Raw genomic sequence first — 11106 nt, forward strand, 5'->3', positions numbered from 1 at the left:
GGCACGACCTTGGAGGGAAGAGCCTGTCCACCCACGCACTCTCTACCCTGAAGCTTTATTTTCAGAAAGCGTTTGCCACTGACTGTAGAGGTGTACGTTGTGAAGACAGATTTTTAGATGTTGCACTTCTGTATACCAGGTGTGTGTGTGTGGCCCTTTTTTAAAACTCTGTTCTATTTTTCAACGCTTTAGCTACAGCTGGATCCAGTGGATTTTCGGACAACCCACCTTATGTTCCACACCATAACCAAATGCTTGATGTCCAGGGACAGGTTCCTGAAAATGAGAGGTCAGTATTCCTATCCATCCTAACACAGCGTTTTAAGAGCTACGATATAAGTTATTTCCTATAATTACATTAAAGATTTAACCCTAGTCAGAGATTATAGTCCGTACCTTACTCTCCTACTTGTTTCTCCACACCTCCGTAGCGATGGAGATCCTGGGGAACCTGAGCAAGGCGGAGGATAACGGCGTGCTGATCTGCGAGTACGTGGACCAGGACTCGTACCGCGAGGTGATCAGCCTCCTCACGCTGCCTGACGTCATGCTGCTTATCTCCTCCTTGGAGGTGCTCTACCAGCTCACGGAGCTGGGGGAGGTCACCTGCTCCAAGATCTCCTCCGTGGAGAGGAGTATAGGTACGTAATAGTAACCCATAGATAAGGGTGCTGTCTTGGGCTAAAACACCAGAGAGGAGCTGTGGTGCAACATAGTGTGCGTTCATGTGATGTTTTTCATGTTTGTTCCCCCCCTTTAAAGGTCATAGCATGATGAAAGCACTTTTTGAATGCCCACCCTAGAAATAGAAGTCTCCCATATCTAGTTATGTGGGTGAAAAAATGCTTGTGTGCAGTGACTAATGCAAAGTGGTCACTGAGGATGGCATCACCTGGACATTTTGGTTCCTGATGGTAATTTTTTTGCAGTTTTTCGTGCAGGTTGTTTTTCTTTTCTTTTTTTTTTCTCTGTGAATGACCTGCCTCTCAGCAGTTCTGTTTTAATGCACCTTACGGTTGCTTGAGTTGAAGCTTAATTGACTCTCCCTTGCTGTCTTTGGGGAATCAATTACTCCGACCTCCGTTTCTAAGGCACGCCTGGTCAGACATAATAAATTAGAGCTCCATTGCAGTCCCCAGTGAAAGGCCAGTTGTTAGTTGGACCATTTGCAGGTTCCCTGCAGTGTGTCTGAACGTTGCATGTTTATTGTTTTTTACTTATTTTCTGTAATTTAATGAATTTAGCCGGTCAATGTAAATTGAGAATGGTCCCTTTGCATTTCCAGATGTTATGAGGTGTATTCATTATGTGTATGTTATGTGCTTTGCCCACCACAGACCTGCTTGTGCGACTAGTGTCCATTGATCTGCACACGTTTGGCCCCGACGCCCTGACCGCTGTCAAGCTCATTGAGCACCAGGCGTCCAGCAGCCAGGTGGCGGAGGTGCGGCCGCAGCTCGTTGAGCACGCCCCTTCCCCCATGCAGGGTTCACCTGGACCAGGTGAGTGTCTCCCACTAACCCCCCTATCTAAATCTGACTCACGGTGGCGGTGGTGTCATCATTGGCAGTCTCGTGCATGGGAAAAGTGTCTGCTAATTTCATCATTGCTTCAGCACTGCCACCCGATGGACACAAGGGGGTACTGCACTTTGTACATACCGGGTGTAATTTTGCATAGCTCAGCAAGATCATGGTGATCGGAATTGGCAAAGTACAAGTTGGCATATTAAGCAGAGATATTCATAGGAAGTTGAATAATTAATAACCTCTTTGTACGTCCATGCTTTTCTTAATCTTTCACTTCATCTTGTTCATTCTTCTCCATAGCGCCAAGAGTCCCTGTTCAGTCTACTGCTCCTCCTGGTATTGTTGAGCTAGATGGAGAGAAGTTCACCCTTCAGTGGTGAGTAGCTTGCATTCAACACATGAACTCTAAGGAAAACAATGTGGGGTTTTTTTAGGTGTTTTTTTTTTTATTATTATTAATGTCGGGCAAAATGCTCATATTATTACAGAGTGTCTACTTGCAAAAACTGACATAGTGGCATTGCAGTAGTACTGTTTTAGATCTGCTAACATTACCCTTTTGTTCCCATGTGGAAGGCTAACAATTTACTGTTTTTTATGTCAAAGCAATCTAGTCTCAAATCACTAAATCAGTTTGAGACCCTGAAAATGTGTTGCATGTGTAACATCTCTAAATGATTATGTTCTGTGCACTGCTTGGCCCGCAGGCTGAATGCTCACTTTGAGGTGCAGGTGGAAGGCTCGGTGTCCCGCTCAGAAATGTACTCGGAGTACCTGGCCACCTGCAGCAAGACGGCCCGCAGCGGAATCCTCACCTCCTCGGGCTTCTACAAGTGCTTGAGGTAAGGCAGATTTGGCCTTCACCTTTCGTCAGTAAAACGGCATGAAGCTGGACCCCTTTTCAACCTGTTTGCATCAGCAGTTTAGTCAGTGTTCAGCTCTCTGCAGACTGCATGCAGCTCTTCAGTATAATTTCTTTTTATGTTAAATGGATATTTGGTCTTTAACAGGAATCATTACTTCGACTGTGATGTGTTCATGAATTCTACTATGATTGGTGCTGTCTACAGTTGCTTGAATTGTCTAAATAGATACTACCCCATTGTCACTGCTGGCACATAAGACCTCGTCTTTATCTTTCTATTAAGTTATATTTGCACAAATGGCTATGCAAATACAGCGTTCTAACCAAATGCCCTAAACATCAAGCCAACACACTATGGAAGTGGACAGCCTTGGTTAATCAAACATTTACTTTCACTGTGTGTATAGGAAAGCATTTGTATTCTGAATACCTTTGTAGTTCATCTTTTGGGAAAGCACAGATGAACTGTATTAAACTGTTCATCGTTATGCCAGGATGATCTTCCCTAATCACTCGGTCAAACGCATGGATGACTCCAAGACCAACGGCCAGGCCCAGATCCACGTGGTTGGGATCCGGAGGCGATCCATCACTCTCCCCATCCAGCTGTACTATCAGCAACAGCCCAGCCCTGTTCCCAAGCACGAAGCCCCCTCTGAACCTATACAGGCCCCCCCAGCAGGTAAAGCCAACCCCCCCACCCCCACCTCAGTGTTGCAACTCCCAGCTGTATACAAGGATGCAAACATTACGCTTTTCGGCGCCTCCTGCTTTTATCACAGAAGTTTGCTTAACGCACTGGCAGCCAAATTTGCTTGTTTTAAGCAAAATCCTGCATAAAACAAGCAAATTTGGCTGCCAGTGCATTAAGCAAATTTGGCTTGTTAAGATTTCTTAAAATAAGTAATATTTGCTTGAAATAGGCAAAAATAACCTTACCAAGAAAGCACTAGGTTAGTACAATTTAGCTAGAAACAAGACCAACTAGATTTTTTTCATCTAAATATAAGAGTAATAACACTAGGTTAGAAAAGCATTTTTGCAGTGTGTAAAGCGTGTAGATCTGAAGTTTTTTTTATCAACATTTAATTCTGAATTTCCTCCACCAAACATGTAAATAAGAAATAAGCAAATCAGCAGCGATTATTCCCCAAACCCTCGAAAGCTGTTGCAATGGAGATTTAAAGGTGCATTAAGGATTAATAGCTATTCACTAAAGGTATGCTAGCAGCTAAAACTAACGAAATCTCTTGAAATGTGCTGACTTTGACATTATGACAAACTAATTACTCAACGACTGTCCTTACACAGTCAAACATCAATCATGTGCAACACAAGACTAAGCAAGACGGCTAATAAGCTACTTACTAGATCGGCAGAAGGTAATCAAAGTCAGGTCGGCGGGCATCGGCAGGCAAAACTACAGAAGGCAGTTCTCCATATTAAAAGTCATTGTAGCTCCACAATTTTTTTTAAGCTGTTATTTTAAGGTTAAACTGCTTATCCTAACCCTAATCCTGAAGCATAATTGTTGCATATTGTGCCTTTAACTTTCTGTTTGAAGTTAAGGTAGCAGATAGTGTTGAAGAATGGGTTAATCCAAATTGGACAACTTTGAATTAATATACAAATTGTCAACATAAACACCTTTACAGATAAAATCAATCAACAAGGATAGTAAAACCGATTGATAAGCATAGAATGAGAACGGCAGAAAGGCAGGCAGGACATCAGATCACAGTGACACAGGCTGTTTTTAGGCCCCAACTATCACAAAGAAGGCCCACATACTCCTGGGGGGACTGCATTGTGAAGTGGTGGGCCCATGTCATGAAAAAATTTGAATATTCCAAATTAGTGTTTGTGTGTTGATTTTCAGAATTGAATTTTACTTTATGTGCCTTTAGGGGTGGGCCGGGGATGTCGGGGGTCTGTGGCAATGTAATTATATGGATATTTGCCGCGGGGCACGGGCTTCAATTACCTCTATTTTTTGACCATACATGCGTTTGCATCCCTCTGTATAGTTGACTGGTTATGCTTGGCATTCTGTGACTTGGTATGAAAAAGTAAATTTGCAGTCCTGTGTAAGATTTAGTTTGGTCTCGAAGTGTTTGTTCTGACTTTTTCCATAAATGTTTTTCTCACTTTGTTTCCCCACACAGGCCTCCTCCCTGGCATGGGTGGGCAGTTTGTGCGGGCATCTGTACCCAGCCTTACAGCCAGCCAGGCAGCTCCGCAGGTGGCCTACGCCGTGCAAGCAGTGTCGCACCCACCATCAACCATGACTGTTCCCCCCCGCTTCTCGCCGGCCAATCCTTCCGGCCTGCTGCAGCAGTCCCCGATCCCCTCCGCCACGCCCACGCCACCCAGGCCCGGCGACATAGTGAAAACGGCCATGATGCAGAGCTCCATCCCCACCGCCTCCGTGCCCCCAGCCATGCCTAACCACAGTGGGCTTCCTGCAGCCATGGCCCCCCAGCACCACCAACAGCAGCTGCCGCAGCAGCTTCTGCACCACGCCCCCGTTACGCTCTTCCAGCAGGGGCCACAGCAGGCCCACATCTTCACGGGACAGGTCCAGGGCGTGTGTCCTCCAGGCCCGGGCCAGCGCCTCCCCCAGTTCGGCGCCACTTCCCAGGAGTCGGTGGTCCTGGCCTCACCGCCGCAGTTCACCAGCACGCCCTCAATAGTAGCCGGCGGGCAGATGTTCACTGTCGCCGGCGTCCAGAACACGCAGGGTTCCAGGGTCACCTTCCAGAACATCGCCCCCAAACCCGCACCTCAGCCCCAGGTTCCTAACCAACAGCAGCAGCAACCCCAACAGCAGCAGCAGCCACAGCAGCAAAATGTGGTCATCGTCAGCCCCAACCCGCAGCCAAACCCAGCATTTGCCCCGGCCATCCACCAGATAGTGCTGACCAACCCCTCGGGCATGCCCACGGCTCAAACCATTCAGTTGGCCGGGCAGCCGTCCAGCTCCCCTGCCCCTCCATCCTTGCACTGCCCCCAGACCTCCGGTTCCCTGCCACAGGGCATGGGCTCGCCCTCGCATCCGGGCCAGGGCCCCCCTCCCACTGTCAGTCAGATGCTCTCCGTCAAGCGCCAGCAGCAGCACCTCCAGACGTACCCACTGCCCCCACCTCCCGGCCAGCCTACCTCTGCGGAGTCCAGCCTGATCAAACAGTTACTGCTTCCAAAGCGCGGGCCCTCCACACCCGGAGGGAAACTCATCCTCCCCGCCCCCCAGGTCCCTCCCCCCAGCAGCACGAGGGCACCCAGCCCGCAGGTGGTCTACCAGGTGTCCCCCAGCAGCCAGAGCACGCCGCAGCCCCAGCAGCTCAATGTGCAGCTGGTCCAAAGCCCACTGCAGGGCCAGGGCCCTGTACAGACTGTCCCCATCTCCAACCTGCAGCTTCTGCCTGGCCAGCTCATCTCCACCAGCACCCCGCCCACCATCCTCCAAGGTACGCCCACCAACCAGGTCACGTTCACGGTAGTGCCAAACACTGGCTTCCCCGCCACAGGGGTAGCCCAGGGCGTGCCGTCGGCACTGACGACGCAGACAGGCCTGCCCGTCAGCGGAGCCCCGCCCTCGTTGGGGGTGCAGGTGCCGCCTGTGACCCCACTCCAGCCCTCTCCTGGGGCCACGCCCCCCATTTCCGTGCCGCCATTCCGAGCGGACAAGATCATCTGCCAAAAGGAGGAGGAGGCCAAAGACGCCACAGGGCTCCACATCCACGAGCGCAAGATTGAGGTGGTGGAGAACTCCTCCCTGGGCGAGGGAGCCAAAACCAGCAACGGGGATGTGGTGGAGCCCAAGGGCCCCGGGGCCAAGCTGCTCAATGGGAGGAAGTGCGTCGACTCGAGTCTACCTCCGTACCACTCAGGGAACAGCCAGCCGGCCGGCGCTCAGGGCACACAGACAGTCAACGGCCCTGCAGTGGAGGCCTGCGATGCTGCCAGCACTGGGAAGCTAAGCCCTGCTGGCCAGACTCCAGACCCCCGGAAGCTCCTGGTCAACGGGGTTTGCGATTTCGACCGAGGGGACATTATGGGCTCGGGCGCCCACCTCGGCAAAAACATTCCAAATCACAAAGCTTCCAAACACGTGGGGAACGGGGAGGTGGCCCCGTCTCCCAAAGGACACGGAGCGGTGCTGGGCCAGGACTCCACTCCTCAACCTCAGCAGGACACTGCCAAAGCAGAGCCGGCGGAGCGCGTGGCCAACGGGCCAAAGAGTGTGGGCCGCAGCGCCGAGCTCTCCAACGGGCCCTCGGGGCAGAACTATGCCGCTCCCACTCCTCACCTGCGGCTCCAGCAGCACCCCCACCACCACCACCACTCGCCACCCCTCCTGCCTGCAGCCAGTGGAACCTTCCAGAATCCTTACGGGTCTGAAGTGAAACCACAGCCAGCGAACGGAGCTAGCGAGAACCGGGCGCTCAAGCGACCCGCAGAAGATGGGGAGTGGGGGTCCCAGTCCGGCATCCCCAGCAAAGTGGGCGTGCGGATAGTCACCATCAGCGACCCCAACAATGCTGGGCACAGCGCCACCATGGTGGCCGTGCCGGCCGGTGCCGACCCAAGCACAGTAGCAAAAGTAGCAATAGAGAACGCAGCGCAGCAGAAGCCCTCATCGCAGCAGGAGACGGCCCCTCAGGTAAGTCTGTCAGATCACACACGCGCACACTCACACAGACCTTCACCCTCTCTCTATCACACACACACCCTCTCCCTCATTCACACACACACTCTCACTCTCACACCCACACTCACACATGTTAGTCCTACTGTTGTGCTCAGCCTGCTTGAAGTTACCCCATGTGCTATGGTGCAGAAGTAAAATGAAGTATTCATTGTAATGGGTGAAGGTTAAATGGATAACCTAGTTTGACCAAAAATGAAAATCCCGTCAATACAAATTCTTGTTGAACTACAACCCTCCATTTGGTTTCTTTGTCTGTGTAAGATAGGTTAACAGTAGTGTGTCTTACTCTAGAGTGTAGACCTCTTTAACTGATTTGGAAAAAGGCTTTGAAAAGGCTGAAGTTCCAATCCTGCGCCCTTTGCATGACTTCTGCCCATGCTCTTCATATATGGCTTTCCTGGTTAGCTAAATGCTTCTGATTTGTCTAAACAAGAGCACTATAGTTACAGACTCTCATGTGTGCTAGGAGCAGGAAATAAAAGGTAGACCGTGACAGCAGGCCATAGGAACAAGACTGAGAACCTATGCTTTGAGTTATCACTGTTAAGACTACATCCGTCATGTGATGTGATCCTCAAACTGTGTGAATTCCCCAAACTTTCAGAGGGACTTCACTCATGTTAGGTTGTGGCAAACGCCTGTGTGGGTACAAAATCAATAGTTAATCCAGCTAAGACAAAGTCCTCTGTAAAAATCACAGCTTAGTGTGGCGAAAGCGATGTGGTCATTTTGTAACATTCCTAGATGTCATGCCATGCTTATTTGACATCATGATTCGAGGAAAGTGATTTATTGCATGAAAAGAGATGCAGCCTGTTTCATGTCTATGCTTCAAGCACTCTAGCGCCACCATCAGGTCAAAGTTGGAGATGCATTTAACTTGAATTACTATGCCTGATTTTTCAAATATGAAGTATCATTGAATTCCTATTATGTCCATTTCTGCCCGTATGAATTTTTCACCATATTGGATTTTATGAAAAGGGTTTTTCAAATCTTCACCAAAATTGATACAGATGCTCTTCAGACCAAGACTCAGAATTGTATTTGTTAGCTTTCAAATTTTCTCAAAGTGATGACACATCTTAGCAACACTAATCAAAACCAACCTTGGTACCTGGACCCACTGCCCAACAGGAGGGGAGCTCATATCTGTAGTTAAATAACGTAAAACTGACTGAGTGCTATTGGCAATGCCCTTGACACAGACGTCAAGTTTCCATGGCAACAATAGGCTGTTTGGCCCCCTCATTACCGATTGCAGCTATATTTTGTTAGTTTATTATTCGCTATAGTGCATTTTAACATACAGTTTGTTTACTGTTTACTCTGTTCTTGCTGCTTGGCCCGTCCGTGTCCTTGTTTGAAGTCATATGAGGTTGATCACAATCAACACTCTACATATCTAGCTTGGCAACCTAGGAAGTCACTTCACAACCAGTCTGACTACCTTCCTTTGTAACCTGATATGTGTCACTCTGCAAAAGCCCCACAAATAAGTTTTCTACTTTCAAACATTAATCAAGATAGATTACATTGCCTAGCTTCAGCAAGTTTCAAGCTACATACATTTCTGTGACTTCATCCCTGACACAGAACTTGTTCTGAAACTGTCTTGTCTGTTTTGTGCTCTTTCAGCAGTCTGTGTCGGCAGCTATGCCCATGGCCTCCGCCGTGCCCCAGCCCCTGCAGGGCAGCAGTGCGAGTCCCAGTCCGTCTCTGGGTGGCCCACAAGCCACAGCGGTACCCCAGGAGCAGGCCCGGAAACCTGGCCAGAACTTCAAGTGTCTGTGGCAGTCCTGTAAACGGTGGGTGTACATGAGGTTGTGGATGCTCCACCTGTTGAAACGAGATTGATTTATATATTTTTTCGCCATATAGTTACATAAAACTAGGCCTATTTTTTAATGGGGCTGTCGTATGACCAGAATGACAGGCTCTCCCTGAACTTGACCCATATCTTGTGCAGGTGGTTCGAGACGCCATCTCAGGTGTTCTACCACGCCGCCACTCAACATGGCGGGAAGGAGGCGTACCCTGGAACATGCCTCTGGGAAGGCTGCGAACCCTTCCCACGGCAAAGACTATCCTTCATCACTCACTTACAGGCAAGATTTCATCTTCATGCCTTGTCTCTGTTTCTTTCTGTCACTTTTAATGATTTGCCTGGACTTCAGTGCCCCATTCACATTCTTCCTGTGGGCCTGCTGGCCTAGATTTCAGTCAGGCTTCATATTTGCCCTCTAAGTGTGTGTGTGTTACTGCTGTCCTCAGGACAAGCACTGCTCAAGGGACGCACTAATCGCTGGCCTGAAACTGGAGGAGCAGAGGCAAAGCGGAAATCAGAATACTTCGAAGTGAGTACCATACTTTCATTTTTTTCAAACAATTTTTTGTTGTGATGTTTTGTAATGATCTTGGTGCAATGTGAATGAAAATATATTTTTCTTTATAAGCAAATGTGCTTTGACTGTTACGTTCCAAGCAAGTCATTATTTGAGGCAAAATGTAAAGCTGTAACAAAAAGGGGACATTTTGTTATCCGGTCTGAATAATAACTCTGGTTAAAAAAGCTAAAAAAGGCCAAAGAGCTTCTCAGGCAATGCAAATGTATTCCAAATTATTGCTTTTGGACAGGATAATCCCTTTCAGAAACCAATGCAGTGTCACCACATCAGCGGCAGCCAGTCTTTTTCTATGACTGTTTGAGCACAGAGTTTATCACGAGGACCAAAGTTGGCTAGTTAATGTTCACAGATCTCCTCCTGGTTTCAGTTCCTGGGGGTTGAGCACTTTAGCACCTGCCCAGGCAACTCGAATGAGCCCGTTTACTAAGATTCGTGTTTTTTCCCAGGTCTCCACCAGCAGCGGCCAGCAGTCCGACCCCAAGAGCACAGAAAGCTATCGTCAATCACCCCAGTGCTGCCCTAATGGCACTGCGCAGGGGGTCACGGAACCTGGTCTTCAGGGACTTTACCGTATGTATCTCCACAGTGTTTCACATAAACCTCTGATGATTATTCTAGTATGTGCATGTGATTCATTTTTATCCTTGTTCATTTCCTCAGGATGACAAAGAGGGACCAATGACCAAACACATACGACTAACTGCTGCCTTAACGTTAAAGAACGTCGCCAAGTACTCGGACGATGGGCGAAGGTAGGAGGACATGTTTAATGCTAAAATAGCTACAGATGGTTGGCAGGCACCTAACATTTTTTTTGGTGACATCAAAAGAATGGGAACATTTTTAATATTTGATCTAAAAAAAATTAAATGTGAGATTGTATTCTGACACTTCTTTCCTTGTAGGTTGGTAAAACGGCATGAGTGCCACCTGTCTGTCCTGGCGCTCAGCAACATGGAGGTCTCCACAACGCTTGCCAAATGCCTTTACGAACTGACTCACACCCTGCAGGCTTGAGCCAAGCTGAATTCCCCAAAAAAAAGGAAGGAGAAAAAAAATTAAAAAAAACACCATGAGGAAAAACACTCTTCCTGTAGTGCTGGCGAACAAGTCTGTCGTGTTGGCCACATGGGGCGGAGCTTCCCAAGGCCTCCCCCTCCCTTCCATTTCTGTTCTCAGTATGCTTGGACAACCCGCTACAATCACACCCATCTCCTCCCTCCTTCACAAAAACAACAAACAATAACATAAACAAAACGAAAAAAAAACACAAACTGCCATGGGGTCTTCCACCAGCCACTCAAAAACCAGCCACCTGCTCCACACTCTCCAATCAAGCCACCTTTCTACTCCCTGTCTCCAGATACGAGCACATTTTTTCTAATCCTGGATGAGTGGCGGTCCACTGAAGGTTCTGGTTCTAGCATGGATGCAGGGTGTGGGTTGAGAAACGCAGTGAGTGGGTGAGGAAGGGGTGGGACTGGCAAGATTTTTTTCTGTAGAACTTGATAGCTTGGGTTTTTTTTCTTACTTGAGCCGATTATATTTTCACTTATTTATTATTGAAATAAATACCAATATGATTAAATGAGT

At 48.4% G+C, this 11106-nt stretch overlaps 1 protein-coding gene across 1 annotated transcript in view; it reads left to right on the forward strand.

Moving 5' to 3' along the window:
• Positions 1 to 10993, forward strand: part of arid2 (AT-rich interactive domain 2) — a 30090-nt gene extending 19097 nt beyond the window's left edge. The window contains exons 9-21 of the mRNA XM_080851443.1: positions 193 to 289; positions 432 to 641; positions 1338 to 1502; positions 1830 to 1905; positions 2237 to 2371; positions 2889 to 3076; positions 4560 to 7057; positions 8744 to 8913; positions 9075 to 9213; positions 9380 to 9462; positions 9960 to 10083; positions 10174 to 10265; positions 10419 to 10993. Coding sequence (XP_080707569.1) covers positions 193 to 289; positions 432 to 641; positions 1338 to 1502; positions 1830 to 1905; positions 2237 to 2371; positions 2889 to 3076; positions 4560 to 7057; positions 8744 to 8913; positions 9075 to 9213; positions 9380 to 9462; positions 9960 to 10083; positions 10174 to 10265; positions 10419 to 10530 — 4089 coding nt within the window. The 3' untranslated portion in view covers positions 10531 to 10993. The remainder of the gene's footprint in view (positions 1 to 192; positions 290 to 431; positions 642 to 1337; positions 1503 to 1829; positions 1906 to 2236; positions 2372 to 2888; positions 3077 to 4559; positions 7058 to 8743; positions 8914 to 9074; positions 9214 to 9379; positions 9463 to 9959; positions 10084 to 10173; positions 10266 to 10418) is intronic.
• Positions 10994 to 11106: the final 113 nt, after the last annotated feature.

Source organism: Sprattus sprattus, assembly GCF_963457725.1.
Source record: "Sprattus sprattus genome assembly, chromosome: 14".
NCBI lineage: Eukaryota > Metazoa > Chordata > Actinopteri > Clupeiformes > Clupeidae > Sprattus > Sprattus sprattus.